We start from the raw sequence: 26,100 nt of genomic DNA, 5'->3' as shown, positions 1-26,100 counted from the left end.
CCAATAAAGGAACAGAATTGTATTATTTATTTTTTAAGATTGTATCTTTTTTCATTTTAAAAAATTGTTTATTTAAATATAATTTATTGTCAAATTGGCATCCGTGCAACACCCAGTGCTCATCCCAACAGGTGCCCTCCTCAGTGCCCATCCCCCACTTTCCCGCCTCCCCCACCACCATCCACCCTCGGTTTTTCAGTATTTAAGGGTCTCTTAGGGTTTGCCTCCCTTCCTCACGGTAAATATGTTTATTTATTCTGAGAGAGAGAGAGAGAGAGAGAGAGAGAGAGAGCACAAGCGAGTGAGCACAGGGGAGGGGCAGAGAGAGAATCCCAACCAGGCTCTGAGCTGTCAGCACAGAGCTCGATGTGGGGCTCAAACTCACCAACCAGGAGATCATAACCTGAGCCGAAATCCAGAAATGGATGCTTAATCAACCGAGCCATCCAGGAACTCCTCTTAAGTTTTCATTTATTTTTTTTTCAGGAATCATCCCGCCCAACGTGGGGCTCAAACTCGCAACCCCAAGATCAAGAGTTGTAGGCTCTACCGACTAAGCCAGCCGGGCGCCTCAAGGAATAAAATTTTAAGACAGCAAACTTAGGAAGTCAGAACCCTGGCATGTAAATATTTGAAAGGTCTGGAAGGATATGCCTCAAACCATGCCCCGCACCAGAGGGAAGGCACATACACGCTGTGTTGAGTTTTGTCAGCAAGTGTGTGTTTCTCATTTTCCTTAACCAATTAAATTTTGTTCAGCCCAGCGTGGGATCAAAGGACGGTGTTGCTAGAAGCCGGGGCCTGTCTTTGGTGTAACCTCACACTTGTAACCTGTGTTTGACACACCTGTGGGCATGAAGGGTGACATCTGTTCAGTCCCTCACTGCCTGGAGTTGCCCTTTCCTTTCCTCAACCCAGTGACGAAGCCTGAGGGAGGGCAGGTGGGGGCTGGGGACCCGAAGGGCAGGGGCAGGGGCAGGGGCGGGCAAACTATGGCCATCAAGGACTAGATAGTAAAAATGTTAGGACTGGAAGAACATGGAGTCCCTGTCACAACAATGCCACCATTTTACACAAAAGCAGTCACAGACAACGTGGAAAAAACAGTCATGGCAGCAAGGCCAAGCCAAGCCCCAGTCGGCTGCCCTCTGGAGCAGTGGTTCTGGTCCCTGACTGCACATTAGAATCACTTGGGGTGGGGGGTTGTGGGTGGGGGGGAGAGGGGCGCCTGGGTGGCTCAGTCGTTTGAGCATCCGACTCTTGATTTCAGTTTGGGCCATGATCCCAGCGTCGTGGGATCCAGCCCCATATTAAACAACACTTAAAAAATCACTTCGGGGGCTCATAAAACCACCACTCCCCAGGTCTCACCCCCAAGATTCCAAATCTGGAAGGGGACCCACGCTTTTTTTTTTTTTTTTTTTTTTAGGTGCCAGTTGATTCTGATGTGCATCCTGAGATGAAAACAGTTGTTCCAGGAGAATTATCCTCTCAGGAAACTGCAGGGGGTTGGGAGGTTGGGGTGGGGGGCGGGGGGTGGGGACAGAGGATGCTGGAGAAGGACCCAGGGCTGAAGTGAAGTCTAGATTAAGATTGGGAGTGTTCGCAGTGCACCTGACAAACTAAGTGCTTCCAATGCTTCGAGTAAACGGTCTTTATTTGATGCTTTTGCGCGCAGAGCACTGTAAGCAGTGCGCAAGCTGGGGAGTCAGACCCTCCACCACCCGCAGTTACGGTGGCCGCGGTGGGGAGGGAGAGGGGGCCGTCAGTAAGCCACCTTCTACCTAACCTTCTTTCTGGAACCATTCTCTATAGGCCCCTGCGTAGTTGCGAGCCCTGTGGAGACAAAAGGTGGAGGGGGTGAGGGAAGGACAGGCCCGGGAGGCAGTCCCCAGTCACCCCCAGCCGGCGATGCACACCTCCCCCATACCCTGTGTATCCAAGGCCCTGGGCCAGCTGCGTGGCCTGCAAACCCCGCTTGCCCATCTGGCAGAAGAAAATGAGATTCTCATCGTCCCGCTTCGGCTTCTCGGCGGAGTACAAAGCCTGGAAAGCGGCGGGCTCCATTTGCAGGGCACTTTCCAGCTCAGACACTGGGAGGAGTCGAAGGGACAGAATGGGAAGCCGGCGGCTGGCGATCTCAGGTTCACACCGGGCCCGGCAGGACTGGCTCCTGCGGCCCGAGCGCGTCTCCGGAGCGCCCCCAAACCACACCCGGTGACCACGCCACACCCCAACCTCAAGGACAGGGCAGGCCCGCCCGCGCAGGAAGGCGGCCGCACACAGCTGAACGGGGGCCACCTCCCCTGCGGCGAGGAGGAGCGGCGGGCGGGCGCCCGGCCTCGGGGAGGTCAAGCGCGGAGCAGCGGGTCCGCCCCTTCCTCGCCGCCTGCGATCCGCTCAAACTGGAAGGGCCGGTTGCGCTGCCAGGATCCGCCTCCCACCAGCGCTTCTCCAGGAAGTCGGCAGGTGGGTGGGTGCGTGCGGCTTAAGGCAAGGCGGGACCCCCGCAGCCGTGCCTCCCCCACGCCGCCCTAGACGCCCCCCCTGCACGGCCTCTAGGCCACCCGCGCGGGCGTCCCCTCGGCCCCCTACCCGGGATGTTGAGCGCCCCCGGGATGGTCCCCGCTGCCGCCTCCTCCCGAGATCTCACATCGATGAGCCGGGCCCGGCCCGAGGCCAGGAGCGAACGCAGTTCAGGGAGCGAGACCGTGGGCGCTGAGGAGGGAGGCACGAGAGCCTGGAGCGGAGCGCGGCGCCCCAGCCCGGGAGCGGGAGCGGGAGCGGGAGCGTGCGGACCTCCGCGCCCCCCGCCGCCGCGCCTCCTTCCGGGGGCTCCGCGCGCTCCCGGGGGTCGGGGCCAGGCCCCACGTCTCCCCGCAGGTACCTCCGGCCATGGTGCGCGCCGCGACGGCGAGCTGCAGGAATGCGGCCCCGGGCCGCCCCCTCAGTGCCCGCGGCATCTCCCCCGCCTCCCGGAGCCGGGACCGGAACCGGAAGCGAAGGCACCGCCTCCCGATCTGCCCCCTCGGCACCTGTTCGCGCGCGGTACAGCTGATACCCCCGCCGGCCCGAGATTCTTGCGACTGCCCAGCGCGGACGGTCAGGCTTGGCCCAGGCACCGGGACTGAGAGTCATGAACACGGGAGTGGCACCCCACCCTAACCTGGGCCGACCAACCCTTCCTGGGCAAAGTGCAATGTGCGCCCCCCCCTTCCGCCCTGGGGCCCACAAAAAGGAAAACCAGGAGAGAAATGTGGCTCTGAACATTTTATCTTTAAAAAAAAAAAAAAAAAAAAAAAGAAAAGAAAGTAAAAGAAAAACCGTCCCCACAAGGGGGAAGGCCCCAAGTGGGCCCCTGTCTGTTGTTCTCCCCCGCTCCAGAGACTTCTGCATAGGCCTTAGATGCTTGCCGGCCAATCTCCTCTTCCCGGGGGCAGCGGCCGCTGCTAAGCATCCTTTTCCCCACTTCTTGCTAAAGCCTGTTCCCCAGAGTCCTCAGGTGCACATCTGAGCTCCAGGGCGAGGAAGAACCAGTGGAAGAGAGCGCCAGAGTCCTGGGGCAGGCCAGAGCATCACTCGTTAGCGGACCCTCTGCTGGCGCTCTAAGCGAGCACGGGGCAAGCTCCCCCCACCCCCGGTTCTGTGTGTCCAGTATCCAGCATGGAGACAGCACATGCATGCGCAAGAGGGGCACGAGGGCCCAGGGGCTGCATGGCGCGCGGCTGGGCAAGGCTGTCCGCGCCCGCCCACGCGTGTGTTTCACACCACTGCAGGCTGCTGGATCACAGGGCCTCAGTTCAAAGCCACGCCTTCTGACTCCCCCTGGTCCCACGCCAGAAGTGGGCAGTGAAGGAAAGGGGCACGGGGTTGGCCTGCTGCTCCTGGGCTATGTGTAGTTCTCAGAAAGGGGCTGTAGGGCCCAAAGCCCCGGAGTCCCCAGAGTTAGTTGCTGTCGTTCTTAATGACGACCTCTACTCCGTGGTGCCGCAACTGAGCTCGAAGCAGCAGGTTCTTGTTTTTGAGATCTTCCACCTGACGCGGAAAGGAGGCGATGAGGAGAGTAAGTCGAAAAGTTGGCACTTTTCTGACCTTCTTCAGGCATCCACTAGTGAGGGGAAGAGGATGAGGCCCGCTCTATGGAAACCAAAGGAGGGAGTCCCAAACTGGCTCAGGGGCCCTGGAGTCGAGGAGGGCTGTACGGAGGACAGGGGTCTGACCTGCTGTCGAAGCACATCATTGTCCAGCTGCAGCTGGTCAAGCCCTTGCAGTTCCTCAGACAACCGGTGGTTACTCTGTCGAAGCTCCTGGATATAATCACAGGCTTTGGAGAGAATCCCACCTTTACTCTGCAAGAAGAAGCCAACAAAATGAGGACTAAGGTGCTCCCTGCCTGGCCTTCCTAAAGCACACACACCCCCTGGGCCTCGTTTTCCCCTAAGGACGGTGGGGTGACCTTTCACAAGGACACGGGGAACCTCAGAGAGAGAGAAGCACGGGTTCCTGCCACGTGTGCCCTCTCCACCAGACGATACCAGGACACAGAACCCAGGCATCCGGCCCACTCCCGGGGCCCTCCCGTGACCTGGCCAGACTTGGTGCTCTCCATGGAACAGTCTGGGATGATCTTGGACAGCTGCACAATCCAATTGTTGATCTTGTCTCGGCGGCGGCGTTCGACTGTGGGGCAGAGCGGAGGTCAAGGTGACTCTGTGAGAACCCCCCCCCCCCACCGGCCCTGTCCAACCCCCCAAGCTCTCTCGCTCAGACACCACGCTGTCCCCAATGCCACCAAGCAGTACCCACCTTCATTATGCTGAGCCCTGCGTTTCTCATCCCGAGTGGTCCGCGGAGCTTCTGACTTCCTGACGACAGAGCCCAGGGCGGCCAGGGTAAGGGAAGGACGAGAGAGAAGATTGGAGGTGGGGTTAGGGGACGACACAGGAGTTGGCGGGGATCAAGAACACCACGGCAGCCGAGAAGAACCAGGGGTCACTCACGGGGAATAAGGGTGAGTCCTTGGGGCAATGGAGCGCTGGCTTCCTCCCTGCAACACTTCTTGTGGCGACATCATCACAAAGAATTGGCCTGTGAAGATGCGGGGTCGGTTCTGTCAGGACGTGGGACCAGGAACCTCATCGAGCTCTGAGGCCAAGGCCCTGGGATCCTCTAAAAAGGACACACTTCCTCCTGCTGGAAGGGCAGCCCCAGACTCACTGCCTGCCCAGGTCTTAGCGATCGTTAAGGGGTCATGAGGAAAGGCCCCCTGCCCCCAGCCTTGTCCCTCCAGCCGCACCCTCACACGTCTCACCGGTGCCGGGAGGGGTCGCCTGCCCCAGCAGTGCCTCTGAGCCCTGCGTCGTGACAACCGCGGCCGCGCTCCCCGAGGTGGTACCCGCGGCCCCATCGCCCACGGCAGTGCTGGGGAAGTAAGTGTAGTGCGTCTCAGCAGCTGTCCCCTCAGCGTCAACCGTATCGTCACTGGTGAACGCACCTTGGATCACCGCCTGGGAAAGGGAACATGAGAACAAAGTTCAACGACAGTCAGGTACTTCCCACCGAACTACTCACTGCACAGCTATCCCCGAGAGGAAGGAGGGAGAAATATCGAGAAAGGGAGAACCTAGCACCTTGGGACAAAGCAGCCCCAGGTGCCTCACCGCCCCCAGCCCCAGCCCCAGCCCCAGCCCCAGCCCATGGGCTCAGCTTCATTTTCCTCCCTCCCCAGCCCGTACCCTGGTACCTGGGTCATGGACTGAGTGGCAGGATAGCCACTGATGGCGCCAGTCCCCTCAGTCTGGCCATCCAGCTGCCCCTCAGACACCTGGATCACCCTGTACATCACCTAGAAGCAGGAGGAAAGGGAAGCGGTGGGGAGGGAGAGAGAGCAGGAGAGTAAATGCTGGGGACCCCAGGACCCTCATAAAACTTCTCTCAGATGATGCCCCAAAACAAGAGTGCGTCAGAGACAGAGATTCAGCCACTCTCCCCTCTTTCCCCAGAAGTTCCAGCACGGCCCCACCCCCACCCCCAATCCCTACTCCAAACCTCATCCTCCAAGCCCCTCCCCACCCCGCAGGGGTCCACACCTTCGCCCCACCCCCACCTCCAAGCCAGGTCTCCCCCTGAGGGTTCGATTACCTCCCTCAACCCCAACCCCAGGTAACACCTGCAGGCGCCTGGCCCCCTCCCTTACCTGGCCCCCATTCTCAGTTCGGAAGACGTACTTGACGTTGGGGTCAGGGAAGGTGGCAGCTGACTGGATGCTGGCAATGGCCACGCTGGTGGGGTCCTCCCCAGTTGCCACCGCTCCTGAATTAAAAGAGCGAAGGAAAACTCTGCGAGGTATGGACTTTCTCCCTTTGTTCCACGAAGGACAAGGGTGCATGGGAGGTGCGCCCGCGGGGGGGGGGGGGGGGCGGGGAGGGGCCACGATGGGCTCTGGGTCTCAGGTCTGTTTCTACCACTCACCTTCCTGAATCTGCACTGTCCCCTCTTCCGCTTCAGCTGTTTTCTGCTGCCTGTTTGTGATGGGGGTGGGGGGGGGGGAATAAGGCAGGAAGTGAATAAAAAGCTCACTGACCCAGTTCCATGTGGCTCCCAAACTCCCATGGCCTTCCCAACAGATGCCGGGTGAGGTTAGCATAACAATCTAACTGGTATTTACTGAGTGTTTATTGTGTGTGCGTAGCACTGAACTCAGCACTGAACACGCGTTATTTTCGCTCACACGAAGAACAGCACGATGAGCTAAGCGGCGTCACTTGCGTTTTGTAGATGGAGAGCCGGATCACAACACTAGTAGGTGACGGAGCTGAAACCGGAATCTAGGTCTGCCTGACTCCAGAGCCAGTGCTCTCAGCCGTTCTGCGTCCTCCCCGGCCTCCCACCTCCCGCCCCAGACCCTACCTCTTCTTCACTCACCCCTTCATCTCTCTGTAAGGGGGCACATCCAAGGAACTGGTCCTTCTTTGGAAGCCTTTGTATCTCCCGCCTCACAGGCCAGAGTGTTAAGTCCTGGTAGAAATCAGGGAGTTTGCGGTGAGGCCAAGAAACTGAACAGCCTGTTTCAAGAAGCCGGGCTCCATGAAGACTCAGCCAGGAACAAAGTGCAGTCACCTACAGGGGACAGTTTCCTCCGTTCTGATGCTGAGAGGTGGGCTACAGTACTTGAAAAAGTAACTCTACAAATAGTGCTCCTCGGCCCTCCACGATCACTCCAAGTCATGTGGGCACTGGTGCTCCTTCCCGCTTCTCAGCACGTACCGAGAAATTTCTGTTTTCAAATCTAGGAAGGGGACACCTGAAACCCACTGCTATTGGCGCACCTCCCTGAACCATAAAGAACATCCGTGGCCCCTGGGCCTCATTCTGCTTAGCCCCTTGGGCTCTTGTTTTGGGGTGTCCAGATTTGTGTCATCTGTTAAAGACCCTAGAGTCCAAGTGTGTCCTCTACAAGCCCCTTCTATTTTCTTCACCAAGCCTTCCCGTGGAACAACACGGTTGCTAAAATGTTGCCATGACAACTCCAAATCAACTGAATCCCAGCAAGAAGGGGGAAAAAAAAAAAAAAAAACCACTCCAGGCTCAAGGTTCGGGAAGGAGAGACAATGGAAAAGGAACTCATTTGCAAGGTGCCCGCCTTAGGACCCTGACACCCGGCCGGAGGGCAGGAAACACAAAGAGCGGAGAAGACAAATGTCTCCAGAAAGATACAGCTACACGTACAAAACGACAAAACGATCCCCGCACGAGAGGGTAAGCTTTTTGGTCAAAGGTCCCCCAAACCTCTCCTATCCAAGGGAAATCTTCAGCGGATGATTGACAAGCCCGCATCGAAGGAAAGTATTGACCGAAAAGAGAAGAAAAAAAACCAAACAAACAAACAAAAACAAAGGGCGAAGGAAAAAAAAAAAAAAAAAAAAAAAAGAAGAACCGAAAGCGAAAGTGTCCGGAGGAAGCAGCGCAGCGAGAAGATCCCAGTCCCTAAGGGGAAGTAGGACCAGGGTTTCGGGACCACCTACCTGTCCATCCTCAAACCTACGGAGGAAGTGCCCCTCCGAGGCTTGCTGCGCTGACCGCAGGAGGAGGCGATGGAAGAGACGGCAGGGCACAGGAGGCGTCTCTATCGCCCACAGCTGTCAGCCAGGGGCAGCCTCGGAGGACACCCAGCAGCGGGGTCAGGCCGCTTATTCAAATCTTAGTTGGACATCCGGAAGCATTTCCTGAGCATTAGGGGATGCGACACGGAAACGCGGACGGGATGTTGTGGCGTGCACGCTCGGGCCAGCAGGGCCCAGCAAGAGCCCCCGCTACGTCTGGACACAAAGGGGAGAACGACCAGGTCCCGAAAGAAGTCGGGCGCCCGACCTTGCCCGAGAACGCGGCGCGTCCCTGCAGGCCCCGCAGCCAGCAGGCGCGAGCCCGCGAGCCCGGGAGCCCGCGAGCCCGGGCGGCCGCCGCGCTCCCTCGGCGGCCCGGCGCTGCGCTCGGCGGCCCGGAAAGGGCGCGGGGCTCGGCGGGCCCGCGGTCCCGGCCCCGCGGCAGGCAGCGCAGGAGGGCGGGGACGCGCGCGCTCGGGGGCGGGGAGTGCGCTCGGCCCACAAAGGGGGGCGGGAGAGAAAGAACCGGGCTCGGCCCCCTCCCGCAAAACAAAGGCTTCCTCCCCGGGAGGTCCGCCACCTGAAAACGGGAACAAGATCCACGCTGCCCTGCCTTGCCGGCCCACCCAGCCCCTAGACTCCCGGCTCGCGTCCCGTCCCGAACTCACCGGCCAAGGCCGCCTCAGCCGCCGATCTCCCCCGACCGTGTTCTCCCTCTCCGGACTCGGAGAGCTCCATGGACGGCTGCTCATGCGCACTCCCGGCCTGCGGCCATGTTGCTGAGGGGCGGAAGTGTCTCTCTCGACCCGCCCAGGCTCTGAGCGGCCCCACTTCCGGCCGTTCCCGCTTGAGGAAAGAAGCGGTTGGGTGGGGGTGTCGCCGGGGCGTAGAAGAAGTCACTTCCTGGGGTCCGGGGAGAGTAACACTGGAGTATTTGTGGCATTCGGCAAGAACGGGAGAAAGACGACTGATGCGTGCTTCCATCTTTCTGCTGGACAAGGCGTTTTTAGGGGCAGAAGGGAGGGAGGTTGGCTTAGATCAAGGGAGAGACGTCGGACGGAGGCGCCATCTTTAACAAGGGCTACTTGGGAGGCCATCTTGGGTCGGGACGCTTTCTTGCTGTCCACGACGCTTTTTGCTGTCCGGGACGCTTTTTTGCTGGAGACGAAGATAGATTTGGGTATATTCCTTTGTAGTAGCGTCAGCAGTTGCTCACCCAAAGACCCCCCCAGAACTTCCAGTTTTTGTGAGGCCCTCCGTTTCTGTGAGAGGGATCTTGGTTCCCATTCCTTCTTGGTTAAGACCTGCTCTTAATGGATTTGGAGCAGTGTGGTGTGATCAGAAGAGTTTAGCCTCTGGAGCCAGACAAACTCGGATCTCAAACCTGCCTCTGCCGCTTCTTACCGCTGAGAACATTGGCAAGCCTTTTGACTTAATTAGCCTCAGTTCTCTCATCTGTAAAATGGAGACACCAATACCAAACTTACCGAATCGTTATACGGACTAAGTAAAATCAGGGGTATAGATGTTACGCTCGTAGAATACCTCGCCTTTACTGGTAGATCATGAGCATTATGTAAATAGAAGTTTCTCTTCCCCATTTCCTGACCACCATGAACCCAGCTCTAGTTTCTAGCCACAGGTCTCCATGACAACAACTGAGGAAGAGCACCCTAACAACAACAGCAAGAAGACATCTTGCCAAATATGAAAATGTAATACCCGTCACCTAAGACTCTAGTTAAAAAACAAAACAAAACAAAACAAAAAAAAAAACACGAGGCTTCACACCGTGTAGGTATAAAAGTACAACTTTTATTCTGAGGTTGCTTCTTACTAGGATGGAACATATGGCCCCAGCCTGTCTGGAGAAGCAGTCCCAGGGCCTGAGTTATGCTATTCCCCTTCCTTGGGATAGGAGGAAGTTATTCCAAAGGAAAAAGGAGAAGCCAGGGAGATCTGCAGAAGATCTCTCTTCCTAAAGGCGACTGGAGGCAGAGGGTGGGGATGCTGGAGAGGGAGCCAGTCCCTCCAACACACTTTGAGGACTTCAGAGGGCTTCCTTGACATGGTCCTCCTAATCTGGAGCTAGGAGAGTCAGGAGGTACCCAAGGGTCCAAGAGCAGAATAAGGACGGGCAACTCAGAAGTGTCGATGTGTGACAGCCTCTGGCTTGGCCCCACCCTCCCCTCCTCCACCCTGGGCTTCCATGAAGGGAAGTACAGTTCCCTCTTCATTCTTCACTTTGAGAAACCTCTTAAGTTTTCTGCCTACTCTTTGTTCCCTTTGACCAGTGACCCCGCTCCTTGGTAACAGGATCTCGGTGACTTTCTTGGGAACATCCTAAGGGATAAGTGCTTTGTGTCTGAGACAAGCTCAAGTAAACCAACGGAGGCAATGCTTCCCATAGTCGAAAAGAGAAGCTGGAGGGTCAAAGCCTATGGTGTTGGACACTCCAGCTGCTCGGGCTGCAGGAGAAACAGCCGGTCTGGGAATCTGGAGGTTCAAGACAACGTACTGTCCCCTTTGCCCAGCGCTGTGGTCCTACTCACAGTCCCTCACCTCTCCCAGGGTTGGCCTGTGTTTCAAACGCATATGATCGGCGCTGGGGGGACAGAAGAGGGTCGGGGGGCTGGGGTTCCCTGGGGGGCAGACTAAGCCGACTCCGGTGTCCAGACCCTTCTGTGTCTTCGGGTGGGAGCTCCAGGCAGCTAAGTGGCCGAGAATAGGCAGGGATCACACTACACGGGGAGGTTCTGGGGATGAGGCTGTAGTCCCCACCCCCCGTACAGGTCTGGGTCCGCCGAACTCCCTGGGCCTCAGTCCTCTGGCGGTCCCGGGCCAGGGCCACAGCAGCATCGAAAGAAAGACTGCCCCCATTCCTCCAAGAGGAACGGGAGGCTCGGGACCCCCAAGCCCTTTCCCCAGGAGTCCCATCAAGCCGGCCAGGCCTCGGGCATGGGTTTGCAGGTGCCACGTGGATCTTGCTACACATCGCACTGGGCATCTTGGCAAATTGTGGTTTGGGGGGCACCACAGGCACAGAGCGGACCTGTTGGACCTGAACCAGGCTGGAAGCCAGGCGCATGCCCACACCACCAGCTGAGCCAAGAGGACAGGGACACGGGTTGCAGCCCTCTGGAACGAGCGGCCCCTCGGGCTCCATCTCCTGTGGCCGGGGTGGCTGCGGGACCGCCTGTTCTGCCTCAGAGGACTGGGGGTTGCCCTCTTTGGCACTGCCAACCTCCAGGGGCTCTGCGTGTGACCCTTCAGGAAGGGCGTCCTTCTCTACACGGTCACCTCCAGCACTCTGGTCTCCCTCACGCTCCCCGTCCCCACTCTCCTGTTCCTTGCTGACCTTCCCTGCTCCTCCTTCAGCTGCTGCTTCGGGGCTTCTGCCGTCTTCACCACCTCCTTGGGCTTCTCTTGCCCCTTGGTTCTCAGGCCCCCTCTGTCCTTTGGCCTCGTCCTCTCTGCCTCCGTCAGCCTCTTGTTTGTGTACAGCTTCCCAGCTCCCCTCGGCAACTTGGGTTTCCTGGGCCCCGCGCTCCGGGTCCCTTCTGGCTTGTACCTGGGCTTCCTCTCCTTCCTCAGCCTCTTCCCCTCTCTCCTTGCTTTCTTTCTCCTCGTCTTTACCCTGCTCTCCTCCTGTTCCCACCGCACACTTAGCTTCCTCCATACTGCCCTCCTCCTGCTGACCACGGGACTCCTCTCCCTTGGCCTCTGGCTCTTCCCCACCCCCTTCCTTCACACTGACCGTCATCTCCTGGCTTTCCCCAGCCTTCCCTCCTCCCTCACCTGCTTCTCCATCCTCCACCTCGCTCTCCGGACTCCCCTCAGCCTCCTCTGGGACGTCCCGTCTGCCTTCAGGCTCAGCCTCCCTGTCCTCCCCACCTTCCCGGCATGCCTGCTCTCCCTCAGCCTGCCCTGGAGCCCCCTGTCCCCTGCATCCTGCTGCCTCTTCTTCCAGGCTCCCTGGGCCCTCCCAGTTTGGGTGTTTGGGCCCCAGAAGGGGACTTAGGTCATCGTAGGCACTCAGGAAGACCTCCTCCCCACTCTCCTCTTCTCCTTCAGGCCCGGGGCCCGCAGAGTCCGGGGAACAGCAGCTGGGAGCCAGGACAAACTGTGCCTCATCCAGAGACAGGTCATCCAGGGGCGGCTCCACAGAGAACTCCTCCACCTGCGGGCATAGCACCGTGGCTCAGGACCAGGGGGCCCTGTCCGCCCTCTGGCCTCCCCAGCACCCCCAAACCCAGCACAGCTCCTTCTTACCTGAGGCCCGACTCTCAGGAGCTCCTCTAGGTAGCCCATCCCAGGGTCGTCCTCCCCAGGGGAGAAGGCTGCTCCTGCAGTTCCTGCCTTGGCCACCTCCCCATCTTCCACCCCCACCCACTCGGGCTCTGAGCTGCTTGAGTCCTCTAGGAAGGAGAAGGAATCCTGCACCTCCTGGGACAGGCAGTCCTCCAGGGCAGGGGCCACGTCCGCCGGGCCACAGTCAGCCGGGGGACCTGCGGCCGAACTTGCCTCCAACTTCTCATCTGTTGAGAGAAAGGTAGTCCCAGGAACACACAGGTCAAGACCAGCCTTGACCCTTTACAAAATGGATCTTCCTAGCACTGCTACCGTATCGGGACCAACGCCCCCGGCATAGATTTGGCCTGTGGCCAATGCTTTCAGACCAGCATCCCTACCTACTGGCTTATCGCTCCCGCCAGGTGCCAGGCACCATCCTGTACGTTTTACAGTGCGCTGTCCTATTTCGTCCCCCCACGACACAGCCCTATGATGTAGGGTATTTATCCCCATTTTACACATGAGGAAAGCGAGACCCAGAGAGATCTGTCCAAGGTCACGCAAACAGTGAGTGGCACGGCCCAATTTTGAACCCAAGTCTACTTAACTCTGTAGCCCGAGTCCTTCCCCGCTGCCCTGTGCTGCCTCAATACTTCTCATCAGTGACACTTCAGAACCTCTGAACTAACTCAACGGCAAGTAGCTTAACCTAGGTCTCCAGTCCCACCGCTGTGACAGAAGCACAGCAACAATGACGGCGTCATAAGATCGCAAAAGAAGAAAACAAGCGAATGCCTGCGAAGTCCTTAACACAGCACATGGCAAGCAGTAAACCTTCAATACATGTTAACGATTAGTGTTAATCCTGTATTATCACCAGCATCTATTATACAGCCCCGCCTTGTACTCCGTGATCCCTACTGTCTGAGTCTGACCCGGACTCCCAGTCTCGGGTACATCAGTGATCTGAAGACTGCCGGGGGTCCTCTCTCTGTGGATTTCACAGAACCTGATAATATTACTGGATTCCCCCCCCCCCCCCCCCCGCAGCCTGGAAGTCAGGGAGGCAGCCGAAGGTGACCACCCAGAGCCTGAGGACTGAGGCGTCTGCCATTTTCAGGACAGATACCTTGCATCAGAGCTTCAGCCTGGAATTCTAGTCCCTTCTCCCAGGCCTGGGAGATCCCCGGGGCCTCACCTGGGGGGCCGGGGCCGGGACCCGGGCCGGAGGCAGGGCTTGGCCGGGGCTGTAGGGCGGGGCACTCAAGGCCTCGGGTGAGCCTGGCCAAGGAGACGTTGGAGATGATGTTTGGGGGCACGTTGAGGATGGAGGTGATGTGCAGTGGGAGGTTGACGTTGTAGGGGTCCGAGATGTGGACTCCAGCACAGCGCTCTGCTCGGCCGCTGCTCCCAGCGCGGATCCCCGACCGGCCGGCCCGCGGCGTGCCAGGCTCAGAGCTGGTGCCGCCCAGCGCCTCCGGCTCCCGCTCCCGGTCACCCTCCGCCGCCTCCCCGGAGTCATTCTCCGAGCTGTCCTGCGGCAACGCGCTCGGCTGGGGATGGCTGGGTCCCGCCAGCCCCTCCGGCTCTGTGCGGGAGAGAGCGCTGGGGGGTAAAGGGGCCCGGACACCTCAGGAAGGCTCTGGAGAGCGAGCCCTGCTTTCTCAAGCCTGAGAGTTAGGACAGCCTGGAAGGCACCGGGCCCGGCTTCCCTTGGCCACCGCTGCGAACCTCCCACAGTGACACTTAGGAACCCCCCCCTCCGTCCCTCCGGCCGTCCCTGCCCCCCCCCCCACAAACCCACACCCCGCTCTCTCCCCCTTTGTACGCTCATTTGAACACACCTGTTGATCAGATGATCAACTCACTATTGTAAACCCAACATCAGGTACTGTGGCTGGTGTATAATAAGCACTCATTACGTGTATATTTTTCTTTGAAATTAGCGAGCACACAGCCACGTGTACAGACACACAAACACGCAGCAGTGCACCCACAATGGTCTGTCTCATCCATAACACTGCTATTCCCTTGCAGAGACACCCACACACGCGCACGCAGGTGTTCATCAGCCTCTGCATGCACGCGCGCACACACGCGCACACACACACACACACACCACATGCACACCTGTACTCACCATCACTGACCCCAGCCGCAGCACTCAGTGAGTCCATGCTCTTGGCTGGCCGCAAGGTCCCCTTATCAGATTTGTCCTCTGCAAGACATGAATGTTTGTAGGGCCAGGGTCCTGCTCGCCTTCAGCAGAGCGCCCCCCCCCACTACGTCCCTCCAGACTCACCTCTGTCCTCAGCGCCCCGTGGAAGTTTACGCTTGGTCTCATGGCCAGAGCGACCCAGATTGAAGATAGATTTCCACTTCCTGACCTTCAGAGACCCTTTCCTCCTGGAAGGAATGGAGAAGTCATTGGGGTTGGAGCCTGGTGGTCAATGTCGGGGAGGAGGGCCAGGAAGGAGACCTTACTTGTGCTCCGCAATTTCAATGATAGTGTGGTAGGGCCGTATCTGCGGGGGTCCATCGCCAGCCTGCAGGTTGCTAGGCAGATTGTAGGGCAGGGACCTGGGCATAAGGTCCTCGGGGCTGCCTGACGCCCGGGCCCCTGGAAGTGATCGCCATCCACACTCCATTTCACCACCTAGCGAAAGAAGAGGAATTGGCCGGCCAAGAACAGAGATGACAGGGCGCCTGGCTGGCTCAGTCGGTTGAGCATCCGACTTCGGCTCAGGTCATGAGCTCACGGTTCGTGAGTTTGAGCCCCGCGTCGGGCTCTGCGCTGACCGCTCAGAGCCTGGAGCCTGCCTTGGATTCTGTGTCTCCCTCTCTCTCTGCCTCTCCCCTGCTCACACTCTGTCTCGCTCTCTCGCTCTCAAAAATAAATACATATTTAAAAATTTTTAATAATAAATAATTATAATAAATAATAAAATAAACATGTTTTAAAAAAGAGTTGAAAGAGGGCCTCAGCTCCCTGTAGAACCCTCCCACCCACCAACTAACCGCCAGGCTAAGGATATACTCAGAGGTCTTGGGAGACAGACCCTCTGTGTCTGGGCTCCTCAAGAGGGCATCCTCGGGGACAAGGGTCAGGAGATCCCAGCACACCGGCCAGGTGGGCTGGGGTAGGAATGATCGGTCAGTGGCCCCGAGAGCCAGGATGGTGATTAGAAGGTCAGGCTATGCAGGAGAGGTTTGCTCAAGAACGGACTAGGCCATCACCTCTCCAGGATCTTCTCCATGTGACCACAGCTGTGAGTCTCAGCTGTCTCATCTGCAAAACGGGGAGACTGAACGAGGTGGCCTCTGAGGCCCTCTGTGACCCTGACATGACTCCCCAGACAGACTGTGGTGGTGTGGTGGCTGGGAGGGACACTCACTGGAAAGGGCAGCGCCCCCAAAGAGCTGGTCCACATGCGTGAGGATAAACTCGACCACGATGGACTGCACCCGCACCTCCATGAAGGCTGCTGTCCCATTGAAGCCCGAGGCCTCTATGTCCTTAGACCTGTGGAGACGTGGAGTTATTCCCCTCCAGCCCCACCACACTTCCCCGTCTGAATTCTCCCTAAAAATACCCCCATCCCCCCTCCCCTGCGTGCCCTTAACCTCGTCCCCACCTCTTAAACCACATGCGTGATTCAAGCCTCAAATGCCTTCCTTCAGGAAGCCCTCTGGGAATTCACTCCCGTCAGAATTCATCTCTAACCTTTGCACGCGAGGGTGCCTCGTTATAATGACTCTCAGGACTTCTCATAGTCTGCCTTACACCACGGGGGGTGATATACAGGCCAGATCTCCAATAGACCGCGAGACGTTCGCTCGACACACCTTCAACAAGGACTCTGAGCTCGGGGACACGGCACCAGAAGACACAAGGCCTCGTGTCCAGTGGGTAAGCCCCGTCCCGCTCAACGTAATTGCGAAACCCCCTGTTTCTCACCGGGCTCTAGGAGGCCCCACCCCCCCTCCCCAGGGCACCCCCATAGCCACGCCCATTCCTGGGGCAGCCTCTGGGGGCTGGGCTCTGCCAGGACCCCCCCCCCCCAGGCTGCTCGCACATGTGCCCACCTCAGCAGGTTGGGGGCCCACACGATGGCCAGGTTGCGGGCGTGCATGTTGGTCTGAGCACTGAACGAGGCCATGTGTACCAAGTGCCGCGTGAGGAACTCCAGGGTCCTGCAGAAGGGGGGCATTGTGGGCCGGGGGTCACACAGGGGACGCCCAGGGCCGGGGTCGGATTGAGGTCTGGGAGCCGGAAGGGAAGAGACAAATCGAGGCCCCAGGGTTGCGTGGGGCGTGGGGCGGCCCTCTGGGGAGGGAGGAACCCCACACACCTGTAGTTTGGGAGAGGGAGTTCTCCAAGCACCTCGAGGATCTTGATCAGACGCTCCGGCTCCAACTGCACTGCCACGGCCTCCTGGTGGGGAGGAAGGTTCAAGAACCGGGTCAGCCGGCCCGCGCCGCCCTTGCTCACTCCTCGGAGCACTGAGCCCCACCGACAGAAACGGCCTGTGCTGCACCCCACCCCATCCCCCAGCCCAGCTCTTCGGAAGCCACGTGATGAGCAGACAGAGCCCAGAGCTCGGGGCCCACGGCACCTGCTGCTGGGTCTCAGCCCTGCCACCCCATAGCTCTGCGACCTTGAGCAACTCCCTGCCGCTCTGCCTTGGCCTCCTCCCCCGGTGCCGCTCCGGTACAGGAATACCTCCGTGGTCCCTCCCTGCGGGTGTTCCAGGGGCCGTGGAGTTACTCCGAGGTGCCCAGGGAGGCCTGCGCCCACACGGTCCGGCCGGCGTGGGCTGAACTGCGTGGGCCGCTGCTCCCGGCTCCTACAACCCTATCGTGCTCGACAAAATGCAACTCACTCTTTAAACGCTACTGAACTCAAGAGAGCATTTTTGTCCTGCGTTCCCTCACTCAAAAGCTGTCCAGCATCCAGTCCGCTGGTGGAGGCGCGCTCCGGGACAAGTTTTGACTTCTAAGAAGGGTTCTCCTTCTCTCCCACGGAGGGAAGCTCTGGCCCAGGTGATTTCCCAGGGCCCTCTGCTCTCCGCCTGCGTTCTACGTCCCCCAGCCTCGTCCCTGCACCGTGCGTGAGCCGCAGGCCCCAAGGGAAGGAGGGGAGGCGAAGAGAAGAGGGGGGAGATTGGCGGGAGGGGGGGGGTCTTTTCCTTTTCACGTGGTCTCTGTCATTCGGGATCGCCAGCACTCTGTCCGGCCGTTGAACACCCACTTGGGACATCGGCGCCAGGACGATCACCCCTCAGCCTCGTCTCCTCCCCCCCCCCCCCCGACCTCTCAACTCACAGCAAACTTGTCATAGAGCCGGTAAGTGAGCAGAGGGTCTGGAAGTTCCCTGAAGTAGGCCTTTAACAGGGAAGAGACACAATGGATGTCCTGCAGGTAAACATCTCTCCGCAGGTCCGGCTTCCGCTCTGCCTCAAACTCCTGCCTGGGGAGGTGCGGAGTGTGAGGAGTGGGGGAAGGGGGGTGGGGGGGGCAGTGGGAGAGGCGGGGGCTGTGCGGGTGGGTCCGGGCAGGGTCGGCGGTCAGCAGGCTCGGGACTTGGGAGGAGGACGTTGGGGCGTGTGTGTCCGTGAGGCAGCAGACGCAGGTGCACCTGTCGCGGTGCCCGGGGGGTGTGCAGGCGGCCGGGTGGGTAGGGAAAGGGACCCGTGCGTGCGGGCACAGGGAGACGCGTCGGGGACGGAGCCGCGGGGGGTGAGCGGCAAGGCAGGGGGGCGTCCGAGCCAGTAAGGGCGGAGGGGTGCGCCTGCACGTGCTTCTGGGCTCGTGAAAAGGTGGAGGGGACGCAGATCTTAGAAGGAAACGTAAGGGTAACTCTTCGTGGTTACAGCCAACAGGTTCTCAGATAAGACGTCCAAGAGCACGAGCGGCCAAAGGACAAACAGATACACGGAGCGTCGCGTGACAAACTTTTGGGCGCCAGAGGACAGTGTCACGAAAGCCAGGACAACCCACAGAATGGAAGAAAACGTGTGCGAAGCACAGATTTGCTGGGGCGTTTAGTATCTGGACCGTGTGAAGAATTCTTACAGCTCAAAGGCAACAAATAGCCCAATTTAAAAATGACCGAGGCGGGGAGGTGGGGGGAGGGGTGGCCGGGTGGCTCAGTCAGCTGAGCATCTGACTGTTGATTTCGGCTCAGGTCGTGATCTCATGGCTTCGTGAGTTCAAGCCCTGCATCCGGGTTTGCGCACTGACCACAGAGCCTGCTTTGGATTCTCTCTCTCTCTCTCCCTCTCTCTCTGCCCCTCCCCGACTTGGGCTCTCTCTCTCTCTCTCTCTCTCAAAAAGTAAATGGATAAACTTAAAAAAACAAAAACAAGGGGCGCCTGGGTGGCGCAGTCGGTTAAGCGTCCGACTTCGGCCAGGTCACGATCTCGCGGTCCGTGAGTTCGAGCCCCGCGTCGGGCTCTGGGCTGACGGCTCAGAGCCTGGAGCCTGCTTCGGATGCTGTGCCTCCCTCTCCCTGCCCCTCCCCTGCTCACACTTTGTCTCTCTCTCTCTCTCTCTCTCTAACGTAACTAAGCCTCAAAAAAATTAAAAAATAAAAAGATCTACAAGGGAGTAAGAAACACACAAGATGTTCGGCGTCATTGGCTCTCAGGGAAGATGCGAATCCAGGTGACACATGACTTCACATCCGCTGGGATGGCCGGCGGGATGCGGGGAAATTGGAGCCCTCGTGCCCGGCTGCTGGGGTGTGAACTGACGCCCGGCCACGGAAAACGGTCCGGCAGCTCCTTAGAAAGTTCGACATGCGACCCAGCAAGCCCGCTCCCACGTGTCTACCCCAGAGAACTGAAGCCGCCCGTCGGCACCAATGCCGGTGGGCGAACGTTCGCGGCCGCGCTGTTCCTCGCAGCCCAGAGGCGCACTGTCCATCGGTCGATGTACAGATGAACCAAATGCGGTCGAGCCGGAAACGGAGATGAAGCAGCGGCAGGTGCGACAACGTGCACGAGCCCCTGCAGACCCGCCACGAAAAGAAGCCAGACACAAAAGGGTACGTAATACGGTTCCGTTTGTATGAAACGTCCGGAACGGGCGAGCCCGCGGAGCCAGGTGGTGGACCCGTGGCAGCCAGAGGCTGCGGGAAAGGGGAAATGTGGAGCGACTGCTTTGGGGGTTGATGAATGTTCTGGAATGAGTGGTGATGGTGGCATGCCTGGCCTTGTGAATACACTAAAAATCGCTGAGTCGTACGTATTTACTTTTAGTGTTATTTTTGTTGTTGTTTATTTAGTTTTGAGAGAGAGAGAGAGAGAGAGAGAGCGGGGGAAGGGCAGAGAGAGAGGGAGACACCGAATCGGAAGCAGGCTCCAGGCTCCGAGCTGTCAGCACAGAGCCCGAGGCGGGGCTTGAACCCACAGACCGTGAGATCATGACCTGAGCCAGCGTCGGTCGCTCAACCCACTGAGCCCCCCCAGGCGCCCCTGCGTCGTACATGTTTAAATAGTGAGTTTTGGGGCGCCTGGGTGGCGCAGTTGGTTAAGCGTCCGACTTCAACCAGGTCACGATCTCGCGGGTCGTGGGTTCGAGCCCCGCGTCGGGCTCTGGGCTGAGGGCTCAGAGCCTGGAGCCTGTTTCCGATTCTGTGTCTCCCTCTCTCTCTGCCCCTCCCCCGTTCATGCTCTGTCTCTCTCTGTCCCAAAAATAAATAAACGTTGAAAAAAAAATTAAAAAGAAAATAGTGAGTTTTATGGTGTATGAGTTATATCCAAGTTTTTAAAACTGGGTGGGCGTATATGGGAGTGGAGACATGCACCTCCTGAGGAGACTCCAGAGTCCACGCTTCCTTCTCCCCGCTTCCCTCGCCCCTCCTGGCCCACGGAGCCCTCCCCTCCCTGCCTGACTCACCGGAGCTTCTGGATGTTGGAGGAGACCCCCGAGAGGCGGTAGATCCCATCTACTACCCCGTATTCCTCCACGAACTCTGCACAGCTCCTCAGCACCTGTGGCACTGGGGACACAGACGACACAGAGAAGAGAGATCAGCAGGTCTGGGAGGACAGAGACCGCAGGGGATCTGAGAAATGGAAGCATCGGGGACGGGGGTTTGGGGAGACTGAAGGCAGAGCTCGCGGAATAGCCACCTGTCGCAAGGAGTCTCAGAGGGCCTCGGCCCCCGGTCTCTCCGTCCATTGGGTCCAGAGCCTCTGCGAAAATCCCCCAGGTGAGGGGGGAGCACACTGCCTGTCCAGACCGCCCACTGCTGCTAGAAAGTTCTGCCTTTTGTTGAGCTGAAGTCTGTCTCTCTGTAATTACTAGCTGCTACCCCAGAATCTTCGAAGGGGCAGCAGTCTGCTTGGAAGGAGACTCGGAGTAAAAGGACGGGTCTTGAAAGTGCATTTATTTAGGGGCGCCCGGGGGGCTCAGTCAATGAAGGGTCTGACCCCGGATTTCGGCCCGGGTCACGATCTCACGGTTCGTGAGTTCGAGCCCCGCATCGAGCTCTGTGCCGACAGCGCGGAGCCCTCTTGGGATTCTCTCTCTCCCCCCCCTCTCTCTGCCCCTCCCCTGCTCTCTCTCTCTCTCTCTCAAAGGAAATACCTAAACTTAAAAAAACAAGGAAAGTACATTTATTTAACACTCTATAGAAAATGAAGCAGCGTGAGTTGTCCGGACCCACAAGGCGCAGGGCTGACGGGGACTGTTGTCGAGCCAGGAGGCCAGCGCGTGCGTAGTAGGTCTGTCATAGGAAGGCGCACAAGATCGCGGCAAACCTGCACACAGGTCGGCGCAGGAGAGAAGCAGCGATGTGCCAAGCTCTGTGCATTAGGTATCCTAGTCCCCATTCTGCAGAGGGTCAGAGAAGTAACGAGTGCCCAGTATTACCAGCTAGCGCCAGGATTCCCATCCAGGGGTGCCAAAAGTTGCCTTCTCTTTCCCACCCTGGGCCCCCTCCCCTGTTGCCAGACCGTAAGCTCCTGAAGGACAAGATCTAAGTGCGACCGGCTGTGTGTGTGTGTGTGTGTGTGTGCACCCTCTCTGAGGCCCAAACAGAATGTTACTGATTTTGACATCCCTCATGTTTTCTTTTTTCTTTTTTTATGTTTATTTATTTTTGAGAGAGAGAGGGAGAGAGAGAGAGAGACAGAGACAGAGACAGAGCATGAGCGGGGGAGGGGCAGAGAGAGAGGGAGACACAGAATGGGAAGCAGGCCCCAGGCTCTGAGCTGTCAGCACAGAGCTCGACGGGGGGCTCGAACTCACGGACCGCGAGATCGTGACCTGAGTCAAAGTCGGACGTTTAACCGACTGAGCCCCCCAGGCGCCCCAACATCCCTCATGTTTTCTGACATGATGTCTCAGACTCGGGAAACCTTCCAACGCCCTGTGTGAAACCCTGTCTCCAGAAGGTTTCTCTTGCGAAAGCTTTCCCTGCCTTAAATCTTCTGCTCCATAAACACTTTGCTTCAGCCCAGTCTTCACTGCTCGGCCTACAGAGGGAGGATAAAAGAGAAACCCCTCAGCCTGGTGCATAAGGCCCTGCAAAGGCCGGGCCCAGCTGCTCTCCCAGCCTCGGCTCCGGTTGCCTCTCCGACAGGCCCTAGGATCCGGCTCTTTGCTGCCCCGTAACTCGTGACGTTCCCTTGCCTGGAAATACCCTTCCCTCTGTCTTTGACGGGTGAACTCTGATGCGTTCGCCAAAACACGCCTCAAAGATCACCTCCAACTCTGAGCCCCTTGCTTGTATCTGTATCGTGGCACTTACCACACTTCATTATCACTACTTTCCTTTGTGTCTCCACCTCTGAAAACCAGTGACATGTTCCCCAGCATCTAGCACGGTGTGGAAACAGCAGGTGCTCAATAATGGTGTATTGATGACTCAGGGAAGAAAGCCATCAGGTATGAGGATGACTAACATCCCCTGGAGGTTGAACTAGAGAATACTGCCCAAGACAAAACACTAAGTTTGATTCACCAAGACTTTCCAGAGAAATCCCTCTCCCGTGTCAGTGTCACGAAAAGCTGTCTCTCCTCAGCCATCTGGTTTGTTTGTTTTTTTTCCTTATGGGCTTTATGAGTCTTAGACCTGATTATGTTCACCTCTTTGGTTACCAGGAAGCTCAGAGCCCACATCTAGGAACCATATAGAATCACCCGATACACACTTCTGGGCATGGATCTTGACCTTCCTCTCATTCCCCCTTCAACCCAATTCCCTCAGTCATTTTATTCTATGTTTTTGTAAAGTGTTAGCTTTTGGAATCATCCATGCCAAGTTCTTGGTGGGATGAAGTAATTAATTAGAGAAATATAGAATGAAGGAAATAATCAATAAACCCATTATTCACTATTGTAAACCCTCCTCATGTGGCCTGGTGTCCACACCCTTTGTCCCCCACCCCCACCCCAGAGCCAGGACTTGGGTGAGACAAGGAAGGTGCAGGTGTGGAATTTACGGAAGCACCCATTCCTAGAGCTGTGCAAATGCCAACTGTGCACAAACACGACCTTCAGAAGAGCATGGAACTCTTGATCTCAGGGTCATAAGTTCGAGCCCCACATTGAGTGTACTAAAAAAATTAATAAGTAAACTTTTTAAAAAAGGAAGGAAGGGAGGGAGGGAGGGAGAGAGAGAGAGGAAGGAAGGAAGGAAGCAAGGAAGGAAGGAGGAAAGGAGGAAGGAAGGAAGGAAGGAAGGAAGGAAGGAAGGAAGGAAAGAAGAGGGAGGGAGGGAAGGAAGGAAGGAGGGAAGGAAGGAAGGAAGGAGGGAAGGAAGGAAGGAGGGAAGGAAGGAAGGAGGGAGGGAGGAAGGACAGAAGGAAGGAAGGAAGGATGGAAGAAGGAAGGAAGGAAGAAAGGAAGGAAGATAGGAAGAAGGGAATGAAGGAGGAAAGGAAGGAAGGAGGGAAAGAAGGAAGGAAGGAAGGACAGAAGAAGGAAGGAAGGAAGGTAGGACAGAAGAAGGAAGGAAGGAAGCAAGGATGGAAGAAGGAAGGAAGGAAGGAAGAAAGGAAGGAAGGAAGGGAGGAAGGAAGGAAGGAAGGAAGGAAGGAAGGAAGGAAGGAAGGGGGAGGGAAAAAGAAAGGGGCACTCTGGGTGCTGTGGTGGCCCTAGGTTGAGGGCTTCCTTAAATTTTGCTCCTTGGTCACCTCTCTTGCCTCACCTTAGTCCTGGCCCTACAGTTCACCATCCATCCTTCCACGACCTGTGCCCATTTGCCAGGGCCCCCTGACCTCAGGTTCCCAGCACTGAAGAAATGGGGTGGACCCTCCTCAGGTGCCTAGTGCCACACCAACTCTCTTGGCCGCCATGTTACTCCATTGACTCATAGATAGTCCGCTGTCACCCAAGGCCTAGGTCCTTTTCACATGAACTACATCCAAGCCAGATCCTCCCCATCCTGCCCTTCTCTGTTGATTCTGAATCTCCAGAAAAAGCCCTTAAAGAAGGTATTAGAGAGCCTAAGGAGTCAGAGCCACGGAGGAGGTGGGTCGTGGAGATGAAAGGAGAGATAACAGGCTGAGAGACGGGGTGGGGCGGGGGGGAGCGTCAAGGAAATAGAGATCAGAGCCATGGCATCAGAGACGAAAGTAAGAGACAGGGCTGAGGTGATGGAGTCAAGGGCTGGAGACATCGGGGAATGGAGGCGGGGTCCGGGAGGAGGGCCCAGAATTTAGAGACTTCGAGGATCAGAAATGCTACCTGACCAGGGTAGCAAAGAGATAAACGTTAGGAAAAGAAAGAACTCAGTAGAGGTAGGGCTTGGGGAAGGAAGAGATGGCCCCCGGGGCAAGGAGCTGGGAGAGGGTGCTGAGACGGAGTGAAGACAGATGGAGAAAACCAAGATCCTCAGGGAGGATAAATGAAGCAGAAACACAGACCGTGAGTCTTGGGTTGAAGAGAGAAGCCATCACCAGCCTCTCGCTGACCTTTCACTGTCCACCTGTCTGTGCCCAGGGAAGGGGTGGAGAGGGAGAGGTACCCGAGATCACTCCACCCTTGGGCTCAGGTGAGATGCTGGGGAAGGGAAGGAAGGGGGTGCTCCTCTCCTCCTCTGGGTCTCACTAGGACCAGACCCCAGCAACCTTCCAGAGAACACGCCCCTCACCTGCTGGGAATGCAGACAGGCCAGGAGGGGATACAGGAGTGGGGTCTGGGCCGGCTGGGGGTTCCGTGTTTCAACATGGCGCTGGCGGGGGCCACGGGGAAGGGCAGCCCCAGGATGAGGAGACTGAACTGAGGGTTTGCAGAGAACTGGAAGCACATCAGCCCCATTGGATCACGTGGCCCTTGCTTGGCCCAGAAGTCATCGTTCTCGAGAGGAATCGCTTGTAAAGGAGTCAGCCCTGTGCTAGCAGTCAGGCTCTTCACGGCGAGAAGAGAAAGGCAGAGCAAAGCCTTCGGGCCTTCAGCTCTTTAAGACTCTCTGGGGCCCTGGGTTTCCCTGAACGGAGGCCGGTGGGGATGGGGGCCCCTGGGGGAGGAGAAAAGGGGAAGGAGGTGTCTGGGGATGAGGGGGCGGGGCTACGAGCAGGAAATGAGCCGGGAACCCCCATCACCCTCCTGGACTGAAGGCACCACAACCCAGAGCAGAGAAGAGGAAATGACAGATTGGGGTGGGGTAGGGTGGGGGGGTGGAAATCGTGCCCTTCTCTGGGAGGAGCTCGGAGGGGCACAAACAAGCTGGGCTGGGCCACCAGGATACCTGCGTTCAATGTCAAATCAAGGCGAAGTTTGTGAGCGGCCACTCCGTGCGGGGATGAGCCCGGAGTGGGCCCCCGTCCTCCTGGCTTCTGAGCCCCTCCAGGGAACTCAGGGAGGCAGCCGACAGGCCCCACACCCACCTCCTTGCACCCTGCACCCCTGCCCTCCGACCAGCCCCGGGGCATCTCTCTGACCCTTCCCGCAGCCCACATTTCAGCCGCTTCTGCCCTCGCCCCTCCACTCCCAACCCAAACCCGCTCCTCCTTTGCACAGGGAGAGTCACAGAGACTGGCAGAGGGAGAGGCCAACCCACACCCTCACCTGCGGCCCGGCAAGACTGCAGAGGGCCCCGAGCCCTGCGACCACGGCCCCGGGGTGCTCTCCTCCAACCGGGAAACCCCCGTGCGCCCCAGCGCCACCCTCAAACTCTCCTGGCACCCTTCTCCTGTCCCCTTTCATTCAGACCCAAGGCCCGTGCATGGGCCCTTTCGCCATTCGTCCCCTGGCCCTGTCCCGCCGCCTCCCGTCCCCAGCAGTGATGCCTTCCCCTCTCTCTTGCCTACGCCTCTCGGTCTCCCAGCTCTCCGGCCTCCCCACCCACAGGTAGTTACACAAGGGGGCTCCCCTGTCTCCTCTGCCGCCGAGCCACATTTCCTGCCGCGCCTGCTTGACAGCCGCCTGGGCGCTGACCCCGAGCCACTGCCCCTTCGCCACGGGCACCTGGGAGCTGCCTCCGTCCCTGAGGCTGGACCGGGCTGGAGAGGCTCCGGGCCCCCCACCCAACAGCAGCCCTGAGCCACCTCCTTACCCTCCTGGCCGGAACGCTGCAGCTGCTCCTGTAAGTCGCACCCAAACACCCTCTCCTTGGAGCTGCCCTTCTTCTTCCCTTTCTGCCGAGACTTCATGGCTGGAGCCCCCAGGTCCTGGCCCAGCCACCTCTCTGCCCCCCAAGACCTTTGCCCTACCGGTCCCCCATAGGATCCCAAGCCAGTCTTTGGGCTTG

General features: G+C 58.2%; 3 protein-coding genes across 11 annotated transcripts; all 3 read right to left on the bottom strand.

The window, feature by feature from the left end:
- Positions 1 to 1,639: 1,639 nt before the first annotated feature.
- Positions 1,640 to 2,993, bottom strand: TSTD1 (thiosulfate sulfurtransferase like domain containing 1). The gene is made up of 4 exons (XM_030302124.1): positions 2,888 to 2,993; positions 2,596 to 2,718; positions 1,931 to 2,093; positions 1,640 to 1,836 (listed from the first exon to the last, which is right to left on the bottom strand). Exons 1-4 carry the CDS (start codon positions 2,961 to 2,963, stop codon positions 1,785 to 1,787), a joined length of 414 nt encoding a protein of 137 aa, XP_030157984.1. The 5' UTR covers positions 2,964 to 2,993; the 3' UTR covers positions 1,640 to 1,784.
- A 262-nt stretch (positions 2,994 to 3,255) lies between these two features.
- USF1 (upstream transcription factor 1) lies at positions 3,256 to 8,900 on the bottom strand. 6 transcript variants are annotated; one of them, XM_030302119.1, is made up of 12 exons: positions 8,771 to 8,899; positions 8,025 to 8,318; positions 6,925 to 7,017; positions 6,472 to 6,521; positions 6,197 to 6,312; positions 5,744 to 5,845; positions 5,312 to 5,507; positions 5,001 to 5,088; positions 4,807 to 4,865; positions 4,586 to 4,680; positions 4,221 to 4,349; positions 3,256 to 4,137 (listed from the first exon to the last, which is right to left on the bottom strand). In XM_030302119.1, the coding sequence occupies exons 3-12, from the start codon at positions 6,930 to 6,932 to the stop codon at positions 3,946 to 3,948; spliced, it is 1,035 nt and encodes a 344-aa protein (XP_030157979.1). In that variant the 5' UTR covers positions 6,933 to 7,017; positions 8,025 to 8,318; positions 8,771 to 8,899; the 3' UTR covers positions 3,256 to 3,945. The 6 variants fall into 6 exon arrangements, with proteins under 6 accessions (XP_030157979.1, XP_032447586.1, XP_032447587.1 ...); XM_032591695.1 differs by having other exon boundaries at positions 8,025 to 8,225; XM_032591696.1 differs by lacking the exon at positions 8,025 to 8,318 and having other exon boundaries at positions 8,771 to 8,900.
- A 997-nt stretch (positions 8,901 to 9,897) lies between these two features.
- ARHGAP30 (Rho GTPase activating protein 30) lies at positions 9,898 to 26,100 on the bottom strand. Of its 4 annotated transcripts, none has more exons than XM_030302111.1 (12): positions 25,906 to 26,100; positions 20,298 to 20,400; positions 17,721 to 17,865; positions 16,748 to 16,830; positions 16,482 to 16,589; positions 15,791 to 15,918; positions 14,880 to 15,051; positions 14,698 to 14,801; positions 14,536 to 14,613; positions 13,594 to 13,983; positions 12,375 to 12,640; positions 9,898 to 12,282 (listed from the first exon to the last, which is right to left on the bottom strand). In XM_030302111.1, exons 1-12 carry the CDS (start codon positions 26,000 to 26,002, stop codon positions 10,651 to 10,653), a joined length of 3,306 nt encoding a protein of 1,101 aa, XP_030157971.1. In that variant the 5' UTR covers positions 26,003 to 26,100; the 3' UTR covers positions 9,898 to 10,650. The 4 variants fall into 4 exon arrangements, with proteins under 4 accessions (XP_030157971.1, XP_030157970.1, XP_030157972.1 ...); XM_030302110.1 differs by lacking the exon at positions 25,906 to 26,100 and adding an exon at positions 24,502 to 24,867 and having other exon boundaries at positions 17,721 to 17,861; XM_030302112.1 differs by lacking the exon at positions 25,906 to 26,100 and adding an exon at positions 24,502 to 24,867 and having other exon boundaries at positions 12,546 to 12,640; positions 17,721 to 17,861.

The sequence above is a fragment of the Lynx canadensis genome, chromosome F1 (assembly GCF_007474595.2).
Source record: "Lynx canadensis isolate LIC74 chromosome F1, mLynCan4.pri.v2, whole genome shotgun sequence".
In the NCBI taxonomy this organism is placed as follows: Eukaryota; Metazoa; Chordata; class Mammalia; order Carnivora; family Felidae; genus Lynx; species Lynx canadensis.
The sequence above is the reverse complement of the archived record's forward strand: the minus strand, read 5'-3'. Positions and strand labels throughout refer to the sequence as shown.